This window comes from Camelus ferus, chromosome 33, assembly GCF_009834535.1.
Source record: "Camelus ferus isolate YT-003-E chromosome 33, BCGSAC_Cfer_1.0, whole genome shotgun sequence".
Lineage (NCBI taxonomy): Eukaryota > Metazoa > Chordata > Mammalia > Artiodactyla > Camelidae > Camelus > Camelus ferus.
The window spans coordinates 11,295,232-11,314,281 of record NC_045728.1 but is presented as its reverse complement, the minus strand read 5'-3'; the positions used below and the strand labels follow the sequence as shown (position 1 = coordinate 11,314,281).

The window sequence follows — 19,050 nt, the reverse complement described above, 5'->3', positions numbered from 1 at the left end:
ACATATGAGCGATCTCATATGGTAGGTATTTTTCTTTCTGGCTTACTTCACTTAGAATGACATTCTCCAGGAACATCCATGTTGCTGCAAATGGCGTTATGTTGTCAGTTTTTATGGCTGAATAGTATTCCATTGTATAAATATACCACATCTTTATCCTGTCATCTGTTGATGGACAATTAAGGTGCTTCCATGTCTTGGCTATTGTAAATAGTGCTGCTATGAACATTGGGGTGCAGGTGTCTTTTTGAAGTAGGGCTCCTTCTGGACAGAGGCCCAGAGCGGGATTCCTGGGTCATATGGTAAGTCTATTCCTAGTCTCATGAGGAATCTCCATACTGTTTTCCACAGTGGCTGCACCAAACTGCATTCCCACCAGCAGTGTAGGAGGATTCCCTTTTTTCCACAGCCTCTCTAGCATTTGTCATTTGTGGACTTTTGAATGATGGCTATTCTGACTGGTGTGAGGTGACATTCCCTTTTTAACTGACGGCATTCAACAAACGTTTATTACTGAGTGCCTCCCGCTATCAATCACTGTTCGCCAGTTGTTCAGTCTGGGAAACGTCTGGTAAGAGAGCAGTGTTTTCTGTAAGAAGTTAAGGCACTCCTCAATAAATACAATTTGAATATTCAACTTGTGGCCAGACTGTTGGGGACAGAGTTAAAAAACAGAATAGCCAGAGCGTTTAAAGTATGGGTCCCGAGTAAAACAGAAGGGCTATTGGCTCAGCATTAAGTTCAAACCTGGCTGAGCCACGTAAAATACCTGATTCCTTGGAACAATTACTGAACCTCTAGGAACTGATTACCTGTTTGTAAAATGAGGTTGTTACCTTAAAATGGACATTACCTAAAAATACCTGGAACACAGGGGTCCAAATAATGTCAGGAGGAAAATAAAACCACAATCTTTGTTTTCATGAGAAAAATCACATACATGACTCTACTAAGTCCAAAATGTTAATTGTATTAACATTTGGTATTGTAAGTAATTTATTATTCAAACTTCTGCTTTCCAAACTGTCCATAATAAACACGCATTATTTACACTGAAGAAATAAAAAGATTTTTAAAAATCAGCACAAAAACTGTAGAAAAGAATATTTTATTGAAACAGTTTCTCAATTAACAATGGAGCAAAGTACAATTTGACTCAAACTTGTCCAACCAGCCTCAACTGCTAGTGAAACAACTCAAACATATAGGACGGGGTGGGACCTTTAGGTCTCATTTCTGCCAATGTGGCAAAAAAAAAAAAAAAAAAAAAAAAAAAAAAAAGAGGAAAAAAAGACAAGAGACAGACACAACCAGGCTCCCCTCTGCTCTGGGAGCTGGGAAGGCGGCCCTGGCTCCTACTACAGATGGGACCCTGGAGGGCAGGCTGCCCAACCTCGGTGTGGTGGGCCCCCGTCCCAGAAGAGAAATGCACGAAAGGCCAGCCCATGCCCTCTTCCTTTCCCCACAAGGCCTGTCTCCAAGAGACCGAGGTGGCATTTTTACATTCACACCATAGTCTCTCCTGCCCCCAGGGTCTTGGGATTGGGGCTCACAGTAGAAAGCACATTTTGGTCAGCCCAGGGGGCCAGGGGGTGAGGGAAAGGCTCTGTCTGGGAGGGCAGAACAACAGGGGAGAGTAAGGGTAGGAAGTAGAGGGACATGGAGTACCAAGCTACTGGGACTTTGCAGGATGCTGGCATCCTGTGTCAGCCACTCCATGGCTGCCCTAGGCCCAAGAGTCCACAGGTGGGGGAGCTACAGGGTTTGCACATAGGTCTCACTCCCTGGAGAGGTGGCTGGATTCCCTCTTCTTTTTATCCCTGCCACCAGGGCTTGTACATGTGGGCGGGAATCGATCTAGATTGACTTCAGTCAGTTCAGATGGAAAGGCTCTGGGCAAGAGGCAGAGAACTGCCCAACTTGCAAGAGGAAGCCAAGGAGACCCATGGGAGGAAGCAATGGGGACTGGGATTTTAGGGAAAGAGAAGACCTTGGAGGAGGCAAGGGCACAGACAGGTACCCAGAAACCAACCTGGTAACCAAGGCTCTGCAGACACTGGCCCATGTGGCGTTGACCTTGTGGTGGAAGAGGGAGGGAGGGTTGGAGGGAAGGAAGGACAACCAGAGAAGACTGAAAACTCTCTAATATCCCAGGACGCCCTTCTCACCACCAGGTCTGTCAACCAACCACTGACGGCCATTCTCTCACCTACCCACAGGCAAAGAATTAAGACATAATAGTGATTTTTCCCAAATTAGGGCCTGGATGGGTAGGGAACCAGGGGGTGGGATTGGGGAACAGAACATTTCTTTAACCACAGTACTACTCCAGAAGGAACTGGTGAGCTGTCCCTTCCCCTTCTCCACGCCTCCAATGGCAGGTGAGAGAAGAGGAACAGAACCCTCTGAGGGCAGGACCAACCCCTCCCCCAACCCTCGGTGTTCAATAAATAGAGGTTGGGGGGGGGGGGCCGGGACAAGTGGGGAACTGGGAGGTGGGGGTTATAGTTCATCGTTCTTCAAAGTTCGCTTCTGTCCTGTTGGCTGCTCCTTCTGTTCGGATTCTGGTGGGAGTAGGGGGAGAGCAACGGAACGACAGCTGATGAGATGGAGGTAACTGGGCCAGTTCTGGGCAAATGTTTCCCCCCAGACCCTACCAGGCTTCCCGGCATATCCCCTGCTCTGCTCTCACCTGCTCCGGGACCACCTAACTCCAGAGGTTCAGAGTCTGCTGATTCAGATCCTGCTTTCAGGAAGGAATGGGTTAGTGTCTGCAGAGGGAGGAAGGGGCTAACTAAGGGGTTGGCAAACTTTCTGTAAAGAGCCGGACAGTAAATATTTCAAGATGTGTGAGCCACACTCAGTCTTTGTGCATATCTGGTTTTGGAAATAACCTTCTAAAAATGTCAAGACCATTCACAGCTCAAGGGCTGTCCAGGAAGAGGCTGTGCCTGCCAGTCTGCCAACCCCTAGGCTAAGCGATGTTCACATTCCCAGTTTCCCCAACTCACGAGTCTCTTTCTCAGGTTCTGAAACAGGCTTTGCATCTTCAGTCTGGCCTGGAGGGAAACCAGTACGAAAATGTAGTCCCTGGAGGGAAAGGAAGGCTTCTTCCTGCCCAGTAGCACCTGGAACCAGGCACCCTGCCCTCACCTGGTGGAGGAATGACCTTCTCCCCCTGGTCACTGGTACTGGCGTTGAGGGGAGGCTCTGCCCGGGTTCCATTCTTGTCCTTGGGCCGGGGCCGGGGCTTGGCAAACTTGGCCTTATTGAGCAGATACTGCACCTCACGGTCCAGGGCCATCATCTTAGCCTCAATGTCTTTTGAGAGCAACACGGGCTTCTCTGTGGCGGGAAGCTTGGCCTGCTCGGCCACGGTTGCATTCTTCCAGGCCTGTGGGAGAGGCCGGGACATGCTCAGAGGCGGCCACGGAGACAGCAGACATCTGTACCACGTGATGAAACACACCCCCAACCAACCTCAGGCTCTTCCCTCAAACTCCCAATCACTCTGCTACTCGAGGCCATCGGCCCCATGGGGGTAAGCAGACTCCTCAGAATGGTCCTGGAGTCTCTCCACGAGGGACTCCCAGAATACACGTTTCTGGCTGGCACCCCATTACTTTGGACTAACTACAGCTGAACCTCTTGATTATTCTGTTCTTGTTTACTTCTGAGCTGTGGTTCAAAGAAAAGTCCCCACACACCCAAAACATTTCTGCTTCACATGACAAATCATTCTTACCTCCCCAAACCCCAAAGCCCACTTTCTGCATCTAGCTCAAGTCCCAGCTCCTCAAAGCAACTTTCTCCAACCTCACAGGGACGGGCTCTGTGCTCCTCTGGTCGACGACTCATGGCTTATTTGGGACCAATCAGACATGGCCTCAAATGCAACCATCTCTTGCCCTCCCAATTAGCTGCCAAGCCAGGAGGCAGAGTCTCCACTTCTCCCCATCTCCCACACTGCCTAGGATGGCCCACCTCGCCAGATAAATCTCCAGGTAAGTATTTACACAGGGATTACCCAGGTCTCGTTGATGACTTTCTCTAACGTTGTCATCTCCACCTCCGTGAAGATCTGGTCCATCTCTGGGATGAGCCGGGCCCCTCTGCAAGCCACGGAGGAGACAATCAGCCCAGGAGGGAAGGGATCTGGGGGGTGGGGAGTGGGAAGTTGATGGAAGGAGTTGGTGGGCTTGGCAGGACTGAATGAGAAGGAAAGGCAAAGGAGCTGCTCACTTGAGGAACATGCTGGAATGGTTGAGGAGATTATCAAGGGCAGAGAGCCGTTCAGGCCACTTCTTGCGCTCTTCCACCCGGAAAAACAACCCTTGGCACAGCTTCTTCAGCTCAGCCAGCTTCTCCTTCAACATCTGATGGGTGCAGGAGTGGGAGAGGGCGGAGGGGTTGAAGGGATGACAGGGAAGCCCTGGAGCCAGCCCTCCATCCTTTTTTATGGCCTTACCCCTCAGCTCGCCTCCCTTTCCCTGACCCCAGAAGAAGAAGGAGAGAGCACCCATCCTGTCCCCATGTCCCAGGAGGCCCCTCACCACTGTGGTGGCCCCAAAGCCCTCATCTTCCAGCCAGGTGGATGTGGCGCTGAGTCTCCCAGAGATGTCCTCACGCTGCTCCTCAGTGGACACTTCCTGGTACTCAGACTGGTACAGCTTGTCCTGGGGAGGTGCACGCAGGACAAGCATGCAGCAGGCCCTGCGGGCAAGGCCCACGGAGCTCGCCCCACCACAACGCCAGACACAGGGCAGATGTGCCTCCCAGCTGACTGACCTGGGTCTCAAAGATGAACGCTTCTAAGCTATTAGCCGCTTTCTCCCGTTCCTGCTTCTCTAGGTCCCGCAGCGTCAAGTCCTGGAGTCTGTGTGACAAGGAGTGGCAGGTGTGGGTGGCGCCGTTCCACGCCCTGCCCACCCTCCACACACTCGCAGTCCTTACTTACTTCTGAGCCGAGTGGGCCAGCTCATCCTCGGGCAAGTCAGGCAGGTCCAGAACGACCAGCTCCACCCCGATCTCCTCCACCATTTTCTGCTTCCGGGCTGGCTTCTGCTTCTTTCCTTCCTCTGGGGCTGGAGGGACACCCTCAGACCCCACCTCCCCCTTCTCACTCGGCTTCTAGGGGGAAGAGACAAGGATGTCACAGGAAGCGTAGGCCCTTCTTTCCTTTACAGGCAGAGCTCTGGGGGACAGGAAACAAGGCAGGCACCTGTCCCCTCAGCCTGTGGGTCCAGGCGGGCCTTACTCTGCTTACAGCTCACCTGGGCCTCTGGCTTTTCCCCACTGTCTTTCTCTGTGGCCTTTTCTCCCTCAGGGGCTGCATCCCCCTTAGGCTCAGAGGGTGGGGGCGGAGAGGTGTCCTCTGCCCGGGCCTCTGCTTCCTCCTTGAGCTCTGCTTGCTCCCCAGGCTCATCCTTGCTGCCCTCAGCAGGGCCTTCCTCCTCCTCCTGGGAAACAATCACACCTGCCGGTAAGTCACTAGTGAAGCCCATGGATCAGGCCTGGCTCAGCAAAACCAGGTCCCCTGGCACTGCTCTGAAGGTGTTCACCACCCATGACACAGTTTTGGGGGGAGACAGAGGATGGCTGTATGGAGATGGGGAGTGGGCTGTCCGGGCTGCAGCAGTCTAGCTGGACACAAAAGTGTCTGGAGATGAAGGTGGGCCTTGGAGCTGGGGCACAGGGCCAGCTTACAGTCTAGAGAAGGGTATGGTAAATTGGGCTTGGGCTGAGAAGAAGGGGAGGTCTATTACATCCTAGGCACTGGGAGGCCCACCCCAACCCCAGGAGGCCCACCCCAACCCCCTGCCTCTGCTGCTGCTGCTGCTTGGACCCATGCACCATCCTCTGTGCTCCATCCTGCCTTTACCTGGACGGTGTCGGTCCCATTCTCTTTAGTATCTGGTGTAGAACCACCTCCAAACAGGCTGGAGATGGTGTTGCCAAGTTCTAGAAAGAAGACAACCCAAAGACTCAAAGGGGACCACAGCAATGACTCCACCCACAACCCTAAAGACAAGGCCTGCCTGCCCCCCCAAAATGCATACAAGTTTACTCTCATACACACACGCACACTCATCTTACTGGTCAAAGTAGATTCCTCTTCTGGGCTGTCCTCCACCAGGGTCTCAAACACAGACTCCACCTGAAAATAGGGATCAAAGGTGAAGAAACACACACTGACCCAGCTTTTCTCCACAAACATCCTGCCACGGGGGAGTGTCTGCTCAGGCACAACCATGTGACTCTCAGCTGTGCTGGCCTGTTCTCTCACTTGCCTCCTTCCACGGGCTCTTGGATCAAGTCACCTCTACCCTCACTGATTACGAAGCCTCCGGGAGGGGACTGTAGCTCCCCTGCCACTCAACACCCCCAACTTCTCCTCTCAACAGAATGTGTTATTGCCCACATGTTCTAAAACGTATTAACCCCCAGATCACAACTGTTCTTCAAATGGGTTCTTCAACCATTCTATAAATTCTGAAATTTACAACAGCCATCAGCACTTACAAGCTCTGAGAAGGCCCACACCCCACACCAGGTCCCTGGTTAGCTTTGTTTAGCTCAAAATCGATCCAACTCCAAAACCCAGTTCCTATCATGTTCTAACACCATGAGAAACTAACTGCTTTGGAAAGGTTGGTGGGACATGGGCCCCTGCCTTGCACAGGGTCCACTGCTCTCACCCTGTCCAAGCTGAGCACGCCACTCTCATCCAGGTTGAAGTGAGCCTTGATGCCCTTGGACTCATAGTCAGGATACTTCTTGAAGCTCTCACCCACGCCTTTTAGCTTCACTGTAGTCAGATTCTGGGAGCCAAATACCCTGGTTGGGCAGGAGACAGCTGTTCAGAGGAGCTCTCCCCAATGGCCTGCCTCCAGCTCTAGCCTACACGGCCCCCTGGCACCAGATGCTGGGGCCCTCCCCAAGGACACACTCAGGACGGAAGCACCTTTCAAAGGAGCAGCTCAACCTAACCCCAAAGCCACAGCCTGCTTCCCATGTCACCCTGCAGACCCCAAATCCTCCCTCCCTGGAGCCCCCATCCTGCCCCACCCCCTCACCGAAGATCCTCAGGCCCCAGGAAGCCCAGGTCACCATAGTTGATGTGGAAGTTGAAGTCGTGGCTGTAGCGGTTAAAGGTGATGACTTTGCGCTGAGGGTAGGGCCCCATCCGGGAGAAGAGGACACGCTTGTTGTGCTTCAGGCTGCGAACCCCAGGCTCTTCCTCGACCTCCCTCGTGAACTCCACCTACACAGCAGGTGGAAGAGGAGGCACACTGGAGAATCAGAGAAGGTTTGAGGGGGAGAAGAGGTGGGGAACACCAACCGGCAGGAAGACAGAGGGACAGGCCAGAGCAGACAGAGGAGATCACGCTGGGAGAGGTAAAAGGAGCCTGTCACCCGATCAGACAGGCTTACTCACCAGGATAGGGTAGATCACTGCGTCTCGGACTACAAACGGCTTCACCTTGAAGGCCTTGCTGAGCGCTGCGGCCTGGTACACGGCCCCCATAGCGGCGGCTTCGTCTGCATTGATGTTCTTTCCTAGCTCCTCCCTGTGAACATCCCAATCCTCAGCACCATCTGCTCTGCAGCTCACAGCCTGGCCTTCCTCCTTCAGCCCCCCAGCTGCCCAGCCCCCACACTCACTTGCCCACAGCCTTCAGCAGCACTTCCTGAACTTTGGGGACCCGAGTGGCACCACCCACCAGGATCACCTGCTCAATTTCATCCTGCAGAAAGCGGGGGAGAAAGAATGTGCAATGGGTCAGCAAGTCCTCAGCCCGATTCTTCCCTGATGTTCCTGCTCCCTCCTCCCTGCCACCTCATCACTCTCTCCCACTTGTCTCCCTGCCAGGCCCACCTCTGACAACCTGCTCACCAGATTCATCTGGGCGCTCTGGAGGGCCTGCTGCACAGGCCTGGGCACCCGCTCAAATAAGTCTGCACACAGTTCTTCAAACTCTGCCCGAGTCACCTTGGCCTTGAAGTCCACATCGTCCATCAGGCCTTCAATCTGGGGGAGAATGAGGAGGGTCAGAGTTCTCACCCAGGTCCTACTCTCTGGGTGGGAGGGTCTGACACCAAGGGAGCAGGATGCTGGGAGGATGGGAGGACAGCAGGGGAAGAAGGGATGGGCCACATCAGGCACTAGGAGCTGAGCTAAGGTGGCTCCTCTACCCCTGGGTGGGGAACATTTGCCCTCAGGCAGCCACACGTGGGCACCTGTGCCATGTGGTCCGCGTTGGCACTCAGGACAGTCTTTAGTCGATTGGCCTCACGCAGCAGCTTGGCCATGGCGCGGGGGTTCTCCCGCACGTCCTTTGTGCCCTGCCCCTTGCGCTGCTCATTGAAAAGCCCAGCCAGGTGTTCACGCAGCCGGAGCTCCATCTCCAGGCCCCCCAGGGTGCGGTCAAACCTGTTGAGAAAAGGGAATGGGGAGACGTGTGAGGAACATTAGGGGTTCCTTCACCCACACAAAAACCTGACTCTCAGCCCACGTGGCTGACACCTCTCAGTGACAGTTCATCCGCCCATTCCTGCAACTGTATTTCCTGGGCGTTCACTATGGATTTGTCTTATAAGAGAGAGAAAAAAAAAAAGAAGGCAGGGGCCCCACTGTCAAAAAGTTTACAATCTAGCAATCAAATAATCATATAAATGTGAAATTTTAACCACCGCATGTGTTATAAAGGAGAGGCAGACAATGCCACAGAACATATACATGGAAACTTCGCCTACTTAGGAATGTCAGGGAAAGTTCTGTGAAGAAGGCTTGAGCTGAAACCTGAAGGGTGAGTTGGGGCTAACTGGTTGAAGAGGAGAGAAAAGAACATTTTAGACCAAGGAAACAGTATGTGTCAAGACCATGAGGTGGGACAGAGGATGTTGAGTAAGTCCATGGAGGGCAAGTATGGCTGGAGCTCAAAGAGCGAGAGGCTCAGGGCTGGAGCCACGCAGGGGGAGTCAGGGCGCACAGGGAGTCTTACAGGCCAAGGATAAGGTTTGGAGCCACTGAAGGGTTTTTACAGAAACAGGTTATATTCAGGTTGGTATTTTGAAAAGAATCCTCTGGCTAAAACGTGGACAAAGAATGGAAAGGAGACTACACTGGTAGCAGGGAGATCTTCTGCAATTCCGCAGGAGAGAGGCGATGGCAACCTGACTAGCGAAAGATGGAGAGAAAGGAATGGGTTCATGAAATGAAACGTCAGTTATAAGTAAACCAGAAATGCCGAGAACGAAAAATGACTGTATTTGACATCCTACATGTGGCCTATAGCCTCGTGGATTTCCTTAGAAGCAGCTCGGGAAGTTCTCTGCATTTCAATCTTCCACACTGTCATCCCCCAGCTCCATCTACCCCTTGCTCTTTGGGAGAGGTATTCCCCAATGACTGATGCTTACCGAGGAGAGTATTCCTGCGGGAAGCAGGACAGTGAGGGAGTTGCCCCTCTAAGAAGAAACCCCTGGTCTGAGGGTATGTCATCAAGCAGTGCTCCTCCCAGCACCCACTTACCCGACTCCCCGGATCTGTAGCTGTGGCTGCAACCCCGCATCCTTAGTCTTCACTGTCTGGTAGGTCACGATGGTGCACACGGTGCTGCCTGAGCCCATGTCATAGAACATAATATTCTGCAGAGACATCAAGGCCACTGTCACAGGAACCTTATCCAACTCCAGGGTGCCCGCCTGCCTCCCAGGGCTGCACCAAATCCAACTTAAAGCCAAATGGCTCCAACAGGGGCCGGGGGCGGGGCGCACATTGCTGCCTTTTGTCAAGGGCCAGCCATGCAAACAAGATGCAAAACCAGCCAAGTGGCCTCCATCCTCAGACTCAGCCACCCTGCAAATCTGGGCAGCAGTTCCTGCCTGGCTCACCTGCGCAGTGGTGTTGATGTCCTTCCGGCGGAAGACCCCGTAGCTGAGGGCAGTGGCAGTGTTGTCGTTGATGAGCTGCAGCACTTTGAGGCCGGCCATGCGAGCGGCCTGCAGCACCGCTCGGCGCTCGGCCTGATTGAAGAAGGCCGGCACGGTGATCACTGCATCCTTGATGGGCTGCTCTATAGGGGGACAACAGAATAGGGTTCCCACCAGCTCCATACCCTGGACAAGGGTTTCCTTAGACAACTGCCATTTGGGGCCAGATAATTCTGTTTTGGGGGGCAGTCCCCTGCAGCCTATGTTTGGCATCACCCCTGGCCTCTACTCATTAGATGCCAGTAGCAGCAGCTCTCCAGTGGTGACAACCGAAAATATTTTCAGACATTGCCATATGCTCCCTGGGAGGCAAAACTGCCTCCATTAGAGACCTGAAGGAACCCGGCTGCCACTGGCCCCACCTTGGCCACTCACCTGCAAAATCTTCAGCCAGGGAACGGGAGTAATTGAGAAGCATGCTAAGTACCTCCTCAGGCGAGAACTGCAGCTGCCTGGGGGAGGGAGGCAGTTAGAGGCGAGGGAAGCCAGGCATGGAGGTGAGGATAATGGTGAGCACTCGCCCGTGAGGCTCCTGGCAGGCCCGCTGAGCCCTCCTTCCCCAGCAGAGCACTCACGGGCTGATCTGGAAGTATACAGTCTGCCTCTGTGGGTCAAAGCCCAGCTCATGCTCTGGGAAGCGTGCTCTGTAAAGGGCCACATGGGGGTTATTCTCCTGCTTCCCCAGGAGATGCTGGAAGTAACGCAGTGTAGCCTTTGGATTCTTGATGGCCTGAAAGGAGGTAAAGAAGCAGCAGAGTATTAGGCTCTCAAGCCTGCCGTCACTATCCTCTTACATCAGAGGCTGCCCAGGGAACAGATGTGAGGGTCTGTCACCTCCTTTCCTTTGCCCACAGCCTCTGGGAAGAGGGTGGGCTGCTAGCTCACCATGCTTGCTGCACTGTCTCCAAAGAATCTTTCATTTTCTTTCAGAGTCACAGTCACTGGGGTTTTCCTCCGGGATTCCCTGAGGAAGAGACATTGGGACTAGGTGCCTACTGCGGGAGGTAGACGCTGGAGCCTCAACACCTCCCATACGATCACTCACTCAAACACCAAAGTCTGGTGAGGGCACAACGAAGACCCCACAGCAGCTTGGGGTCCAGACTCCCTTTTTCCCCACCCCCGTGGGGCCGCCCTCACTTGTTCAAGACAATCTCCATGGGCACTCCAGGTTTGACGATGGCCACCTTCATGGACTCACTGCCCAGGTCCACAGACATCACTGCCAGCGTGTCTGAAGGGGAAACAGATTTGTCAATTAGCCCCTCCTCCCCCACCTCCCTGAGGCTCCTCTAATCAAAGCATACCACTTTCTACGGAGAAAGTAAAACATCAAAAAATAAGGGCTCTGTCTAGCAACTCAAGAGCCCAGAGGCTTTCCACCACAAGCCTAATCCCCTCCTCCCACCGCGTATCATCCATCATTCACTCATTTCTATTTCTTTTGATGCCTCTGTTGGGGTACACACCACTCAGTGCCAACAGGTCTGCCAAGAGCACAGCCATCAAGGCCAAACAGGCCAGCCTCCTCGGCCTCTGCCTTCTGACCATGGCTTCCACTGTGCCTCTGAGGAGGAGAAAAACAACACTTGTAACTGGATGCCCTGAGTGAAGGCAGTAGAACCTTACCCAGATCAGAGAAGCTTTAAGATTCATACCTACTCCATCCTCACCCCAGGCAGAACAGTCTACATACCCTCTTCCTCCTAATGAGAACCCAGCACTCTCATCATTTTCAGAAGTGCCCAAAGGCCCAGGTGAAACAGCATGGGTCCTGGGCTCCAGCCACCGCATCCCTAAACAGGGAAGGTGACAGGCCGAAGACCGGGGCCTTTCCTCCACTGCATAGGCAGCAACTGGCGCACCCTAGCACCTGGGGTGCGGCCAGGGATCCCCACCCAGGGCTCGACTACCTTCCCACGCTTGGAGCTCCTCCGCTGGTGGGGAACGCCAGGCCGGGCCTGGACGGGAACTGAGAGATGGTGACGTTGGGGGAGGTTGGGATGGAAGAAGGGCCTATCTCCTCAGCATCCCTTCGGTTTCTCCCGCCCGCCTCCCTTCTCCATCCCGTCCCCGGCCCCGCTGTCTACCCAGACGCTGTGCCCGGAACGGTACGGTTCCGCTCAGGGCGGGTACCCAGTACCCCGAGTTTACCTAAGCTTCACCTGCCGAAGGCGGCGGCGCCCTCTCCCGGGAACGGGTTCCGGCCCACCCCTAAGGCGTGGGGGCGCCCTGGGGACCAAGCTGTGGGGTCAAGCGCACCGGCGTCCGTGCGGCCCCCACTCCAGCTACCGACCCGCCCCCGGAGCTAGCACGCTGCGGGCTCTAGTAGGGGTGGCCGGTCCCTATTGCCATCCCCACCCCCGCTACCTCTTGCCTTCGCTCCTGTGGCCCCAGCTCTGGGAAAAACGCGGCGGCGGACGGACCCACGAGGCCGGCAGCGCACCCCCTGAGCCCGCGCCCTTCACAACTCCCCTCGGTTTGCAAACTGTTACATTAGCCACCAACCCCTCGGCGGCGTCTCGCGCACCAGCCGGCCCCGGACGCGGCGTGCGCTCATTGGAGCCTGCGCCGCCCGGCCCTGCGCCGCGCGCCCGGCCCCGCCCCCCCGCCGTCCCGGCGCTCCCTCCCATTGGGCCACGTCGTAGGCCCGCCCCTTTCTCCGTCTCCGGCCACTGCCGGGGAGGCGGCGGCGGGGCCAGTCAACCAGTTGGAGGAAAACTGCCGACGCTCGGCAGGGATTGGCCCACGTCACGCAACCCAGCGTCCGTCCCGGAGTGCTCGCGGTAACTTTCCGGCCGTGGCGCAGGGTGCCTTACTGCCCAGGCCGGTGATGGCCGGTGTCTGGGGCAAGTCGGTGCACGGGCGGTCCCCTCGCTCGGCCCTCTTTTTCCGGTCACCTGGGAGCCGCGGCCGGGGAGCGGCAATGACCGGTCTCCCCTCCGCAGCCACGCGGAAGAGGTGCTCGCTCGCTGCTCGGTATTGAATGCCTGAGGCTTTGGCTGGAAATCAGAGAACCGCCGTGCCTCAGGCTTAGTCCACTCCAACCCTTCTTTGTTTCGTTGAGGAATTAAAGACACCGAAAGAGACGTTCGCTGATGGTTCGGAGATAACACTTGTATTACTGGCAGAATTTGGCCTGGACTCCTTACTCTAATTTGTGTGAGAAAGAATATTCCAAACTGCAACGAAAGATGCTTTCCCATTTGTGAGGCTGTAATTGGTTGAGCGTAGGTGCACCACCTCCTGTTTCTCTTCCACTAAAGCCTGTGCACTTTTTTTTTTCCTGCTTCTGCCTGAATTAAAGCACCTCGGGTAGGTATTGGCGCTCCTGACTCCCCTCTCTGTTTCACAGAAATGTACATCGTCCTTGGAGAGCGCACTTTTCTTTCTTTTCCCAGTTTTGAGATGAGCACACTTTTCTTCTTAAATACAAATATCAGTCGCCTCTTTCCTCTCGATCATGAAATCGATGCCCGGCCTCCCTTCACAGAAGGTTAGGGCCAGTGCCAGGTTAAGGAACTCTTATCTGTTCTTTCCCTACATTTTTCGTGACGCAGAGGGATAGAGAGTTAGGTGCCTATGCTTAGAAGATAAACCTACTGGCAGTACCAGGGAGATGTATATTTTTCTTCCCTAAGAACAGTTCAGTCTTTGGGTAGGAGGGAAATTGGTAGAAATAGAGAAATTCGCTTAAAATTTTAACAGTTGAATTACACAAATGTAATCTTGAAAAAAGTTCAAATATTCTTGATAAAGCTAAATCCCTTTGATACTGTCCTCAACCTCACTCTCTCCTCTGAAGGAAACTGCTGTTATCAACTAGCAGTGATGTGTAACTTTCCAGGCCTTTTCCTCTGTATTTATGTACATACATGTCTATTGAAACATGTAGCTCTTGTCTTTTTTAAAATGATAAACTGTTACACAATTAGATTGTCTGCAACTTTCTCTTCTTTTTTGGTAACTAATAATAAATCATGGAGCTTTTCCCGTAGTATCAGTGCATATTCACCTCGTTTTCTGCCATAGAACATTCCGTAGGATGGGGGTTGTTTAGTCATAATGATGGACATAGAAGCCGTCATTTCAATTCCACAGAGTAAGATTTTGTTTCTGAATAACTGACTCTACTTCTGGCTAGCTATCTCGTAGGGTAGTTTTTTTCCCATCCTTTTCAAACAGTATGCATTTTAACATGTATTGGAACTCTGTCATATGCAAGCGTTGTGCTGAAATTTGCTGGGATTCCAGGAGGTACTGGGGATTGAACACAGGACCTCATGCATGCTACCACTGAGCTATACATGCCCTCCTCCCCTAAAAACCTACTGTATGACTCAATTGGGGAAGTAAGAAAGTCAGTCTCCCCTGCCCTTAAGTGAACTCCCACTCCCAGAATACCCTTGGTGGGAGCACAGTTTGCTGCAGCTACTCGACCTCTGTGTCTGTCCCCCTGGGAGGTGCAGCAGGTGCAAGTGCTCTGGGGACTCACCTGTTTTGTTCTCTGACCAGAGAGGAGACTAGTGTTTCACAAGAGCAAGCTGTAAAACAATGGGAAATTTTTAATGTAAAACACCTGATTTAGGTTAACTACAACAGCTGAATCCACTAGTTCTTATAATTTGTAATAACATTTGAGGACTACATTCTTTCCTCCACACTGTATGGAAATCCAAGGGAAGAAAGTTGCTGTCTTGCAGAACATGTGCCAAACTTGTAAACAGAAGACTAAAACGATCACATTAGCAAGGGCACGTGCATACATTATAAACCATGCAAGTTGTGTTGTGGGCTGAGGGCAATGTCGATTAGGGCAAACATCCTAGTCCAGGAGAATTTTAAAACTTCGTTGTCACCCAGCAACCCCACTCTTAGGTTTATATCTAATAAATGTATACATATGTTCTCTAAGAGACTGTTTGTAATAGCTTGATTCATAATGGCCCAAAATTGAATACTACCCAAATGCCCATCAGTAGTTGGATGGATAAACAAATTGTGGTGGACTCACACAATGGAATTCTATAGAGAAATGGAAACGGTTGGTCTACTGTCATACTTGACAATGTCAATGAATCAAACAATATTGACTGACAGAAGCCAAAGAGCACACAGTTTATGATTTCATTTATATAAAGTATAAAACAGGCAGAACTAAGCTATAGTGATAGAAAATGAGATGGTGCTTACCCGTTTGGGAGGTAGTGATTAGAAGAGGGCATAAGGCAGGCTTCTGGGGTGCTGTTTGCAATCCTGGTTGCAATATCTGGGAAAATTCAATGGACTGTAGTATGTACACTTTTCTGTATGTATGTTACACTTCAATAAAAATTTTAAAAATAATTTTGTATGTGTTGCACAAAAGACTAGAGGGTTTGGTTTTTTTATTTTACTGTAAACTTAGGGAGGAGAAGCACCAAGATAATTTTTTTTAAACTTTTTATAACCATGTTTTTAGAATTACAAAATAAATATGTGGTTATTGAAGAAAACCGGAAGAACATAGAAAAAACAAAGAATAAAATAAAAACCAAACACAATTCCATTTCTAGGTTAAATCACTTATAGCATTATGATATATATCAGTCACATACACCATTTAACATTTCGGTATGTCATATTTTTCCTCTCCAGAATTTTCAGTGGCTATATTTACAGAATTGTAGCATAGAGAAATGCAGTATTTACCAAAATTACTATTTGACAATTAGGATGTATCCTTTTGGTATTGTAAAATTGCAATGGACACATTTATTGATAATTTTTATGCAAATCTATCCCTTATAAGCTATGTAGGATAAATTCCTAGAAGTGGAAATGTGGGCTTAAATTCTGGTTTTTAGGCATTTGATACCTCTTGCCAAATTGCCTTCCAGAAAGGTTTACCAATATGCACTCCTCAACAGCAGTGAATGACAGACCCTGTAGCCTTAATAACACTAGAACATTAATGTATTTTTTAAATTTGGTTAATTTACAATGTTGTGTTAGTTTCTGGTATACAGCATAGAGATTCAGTTATACATATATATTGTTTTTCATATGGTTTTTTGTTATAGGTTACTATAAGATAGTGAATGTAGTTCTCTGTGCTGTACACTAGGACCTATTAATGCATTTTTAAAGTCTTGGTATTGTGAGTTCAAATAGAATGGGAGAAGAGGAGGAGACAAAGGATAAGAAACATTTCTCAGCTTGCACTGAGATGGGGATTATTATGTCAAGAAGAGAAAGCAAGACTTTAGGGCTTGTGAATTCTGTGACTTCATGATCACATAGAAAAAGCACTGATTTACGAACAAATTTATGGACTTGAATGTTCTTTAAAAAATAATTATACTGAGTACCCAGAAAACGGGACTTTGGAATTTATAGCCCTGGATTTGTCTGTGAATTCCACCACTTCCTACCTGTGTGACTCGAAGCAAGCTGTTTAGCTTTCCTGAGTCTCGGTTTCCACATCATTCAAAGAGGCATGCCAGCACGTGCCTCACAGGGTTGGTGTGAAAATTAAAGAATGGGGTAAAGGGCTTCACACAGTGCTTGGGACATGCTAAGCACAAAATATACATTGGTACAACTTTTTAAAATTGCTTTTGCTATTAGTCTAGAGGAATAAAACTAAAAGATGTGCACTACCACAGTGTTAAAAGCTTAGGAAGTAAGTGCTTTGCCAAGTTCATGGGGAATTTCCTGTCCCTTTTATAGCCCAGATTTTCACAATCAACAATCAGCTAATTGCTTCTTTCTCCTGTTTCATGGTAGCCTAGGAGCCCTGGGCTCTCTTAAACAGTAAGACTTCTGAGTTTATTTTAGGTTGAACTTCTTGCTTCTAAAGTGGAAATTGCAGTTAGCCTTTTTAGGGGCTAAGATTAAAAAAGAAAACACAGACTTTTCAGTAGTCAAGAAAGTAGTTTCTACCCAGAGAACCAGATGAGCGGGAGAAATGATAGAAAATAAAAGTTTGCAGCAGGAACAAGAAGTGTTCCTGTTTTGCTCCAGTGGATGTGACTGTTGTACATCACAGGCAGCAGTTTGCTGAAGGGCAGAAGAGAGGGCATTGGCCAGTTCTTTACTCTGAGTTGTGATCTCTTTAATTTTAAGCTAAATATTGAATTGCTTCTTTATCTTTTGTCCCTTCAGAATTCAAGTTCTCAGGATACAGAACTGTAAGTGAATTTGTACAACAATCATTTTCTGTGTAGTCTGCCTGCTCATCTTCCTCACTGTACTGAAGTTCCTGGATTCAGACAAGCATGACTAAAAGACAAACCCTGGTGTATGTTCTGAAATGTGTAGCCTAGTTTCACACCCCAGCAAACCATCTAATTAAAGGTTAGGGAACTGAAGAACTCTTGTTTTATTTCCAAAGGACTTTGATGTTTTTGCCAAGAGTCACCTGAACATTTTTGAGATTCTGTTTCTCATCAGAGATAATGATACTTCTGCACATGGTTGCTACGAAGAGTCCATGAAAGTTGAAAGCACTTTGTTAGTTATGATTCGCTACATAAAATTAAGGGGTGGTTACTGTCAGTCCTTTCTATGTTCCCTATAGTGGTGGCAAGAACCATATCTTGTCTATGTATGCATTCTGGCCATTTAGTACAATTCCAGGAATAGTAAGTATTGAACATATATTTGTCAAAAAGAGGAAAGGAAGGAAGGCAGTAAGTCCGAAGAGGTGCCATGGGTCGTTCTAGTGGGCCAGTCTGTGCCTTTGTACCTTCATCAACAAGAGGATCCAATGGGCACGGACCTTACTGGTTCTGACATCAGCGGAAGACTCTGAGCCGCTACCATTGGACAGTAGGGGGAGCATCCGTGTTAACAACAAAGATGCCAGTCGGCTGTTCACTTCTCTGCTTGCTTTTATGTTGCTTCCTTTAACATACATTATTCATAGTGTTAACAACTGATATAACATAGGATCTAAAAATTCTAATGGGTAGTACAGAATATGCTCAGCCAGTGAAAGGAGGTCCAGTCTCCTCATTTGTGCTTCTGCCTGGCTTATTAGTAGTTCCAATACCTGTGTGACAAAGAAGAAAGGCATTTCGGCTGGATATCAGGAAATTTGTGTGCCTTCCCCTTATTTATTTCTTTAGACAAATGGACACTACCTTTCCCATCAACCGAGGAGGGGATAGGAGGAAAGTTATCCCCATTCATTCCTTCAGCCAAACATGGAGCCTCTTCCGGCTCTGTTAAACCTGGTTCAGTGTAACAAAGACGCAGCCCTTACTCTCTGGGGATTCCAGCTGGAGGGATAAGGAGTAAAATGCTCTGAAAATAAAAAGCTGTGGTGGGGAGGGATGCAAAAATAAACTTCACAAATACTAACCATACGGCCACTTTTTCAAATTCCATACTACCTCAAATGACTCTATGTCACTCCTGTATGTAGATTCTTGTGAGACACAAACAGTACATCTGCAGTTTTCCACTGGCAGAGTTGGTTTAGCCCGAGTTGGGACTGGTGGGTACTACAGTGTGTCCTAGACACTTGCCACTTGTTAAATCACTCAGTGCTCAAAGCTGCGGCTTCAAGGCTCTTTGCTGTGTTCTGTATATGGGCCATAACCGGCCACTATAGAAAGGAGAGAAAGCCCAGGTTCTTGGAATTCCAGCCCCATCAGTATTTCCCCGCTTCCTTAAGAAACATGCTGTAAGTGGCCATTGCCATGCACTCTGACAGAAGGACAGAAAAATGAATATAAGATACTGACTATGGTTCACAATCTGTATCTGGTGGCCCACACAACCTCTAATTTTACTTCTCCTCTCCTACAGCGGAAAAACCAATTTCACCCACACCGGTTCATTTAGGTCCCAAAACAGTCCTGAGATTTCACAACATAATTCACCTAGGTAGAGCGGGTTACCATTCACAAAGCGCGTGACTTTCCTCATCTTGATCCCTCTTTGCCCGTGCATTTAACAAAGGAATTAACTGATGCTCAAAGAGGTGAAGGTCCAGCTTTTAAGAAGCATTGCAGCCAGTGCACTTACAGAGCGGACAAAATCCCGAACTGCGGAGCGAGCGGCGGG

The 19,050-nt window shown here is 50.2% G+C and overlaps 1 protein-coding gene across 8 annotated transcripts; it reads right to left on the bottom strand.

Annotated features, from left to right (window-relative positions):
- Positions 1 to 1,092: 1,092 nt before the first annotated feature.
- On the bottom strand, positions 1,093 to 19,021 carry HYOU1 (hypoxia up-regulated 1). 8 transcript variants are annotated; one of them, XM_032472468.1, is made up of 29 exons: positions 18,123 to 18,271; positions 17,726 to 18,031; positions 15,190 to 15,265; positions 14,492 to 14,540; positions 11,466 to 11,563; positions 11,137 to 11,230; positions 10,882 to 10,960; positions 10,572 to 10,726; positions 10,372 to 10,448; positions 9,898 to 10,079; positions 9,536 to 9,651; positions 8,242 to 8,434; positions 7,898 to 8,032; positions 7,666 to 7,748; positions 7,439 to 7,571; positions 7,077 to 7,264; positions 6,699 to 6,837; positions 6,097 to 6,157; positions 5,882 to 5,961; positions 5,274 to 5,459; positions 4,958 to 5,127; positions 4,789 to 4,876; positions 4,554 to 4,676; positions 4,243 to 4,376; positions 4,028 to 4,112; positions 3,154 to 3,394; positions 3,012 to 3,059; positions 2,693 to 2,743; positions 1,093 to 2,564 (listed from the first exon to the last, which is right to left on the bottom strand). In XM_032472468.1, the coding sequence occupies exons 2-29, from the start codon at positions 17,894 to 17,896 to the stop codon at positions 2,503 to 2,505; spliced, it is 3,297 nt and encodes a 1,098-aa protein (XP_032328359.1). In that variant the 5' UTR covers positions 17,897 to 18,031; positions 18,123 to 18,271; the 3' UTR covers positions 1,093 to 2,502. The 8 variants fall into 8 exon arrangements, with proteins under 8 accessions (XP_032328359.1, XP_032328358.1, XP_014406622.1 ...); XM_032472467.1 differs by having other exon boundaries at positions 4,958 to 5,130; positions 18,123 to 18,269; XM_032472469.1 differs by lacking the exons at positions 17,726 to 18,031; positions 18,123 to 18,271 and adding an exon at positions 18,885 to 18,902 and having other exon boundaries at positions 1,482 to 2,564; positions 4,958 to 5,130.
- Between the last annotated feature and the right edge of the window lie 29 nt (positions 19,022 to 19,050).

What these genes read in the sequence shown, in the direction of transcription:
- HYOU1 (XM_032472467.1), bottom strand. Translation starts at nt 17,896, where the DNA reads ATGTATGTTAAAGGAAGCAACATAAAAGCAAGCAGAGAAGTGAACAGC. An exon ending in CCTGGCTGAAGATTTTGCAG is followed by an intron (nt 10,080 to 10,371) that starts GTGAGTGGCCAA and finishes GTCCCCCTATAG; the next exon opens with AGCAGCCCATCAAGGATGCA. An exon ending in CTGGGGCCTGAGGATCTTCG is followed by an intron (nt 6,838 to 7,076) that starts GTGAGGGGGTGG and finishes CTGCCCAACCAG; the next exon opens with GGTATTTGGCTCCCAGAATC.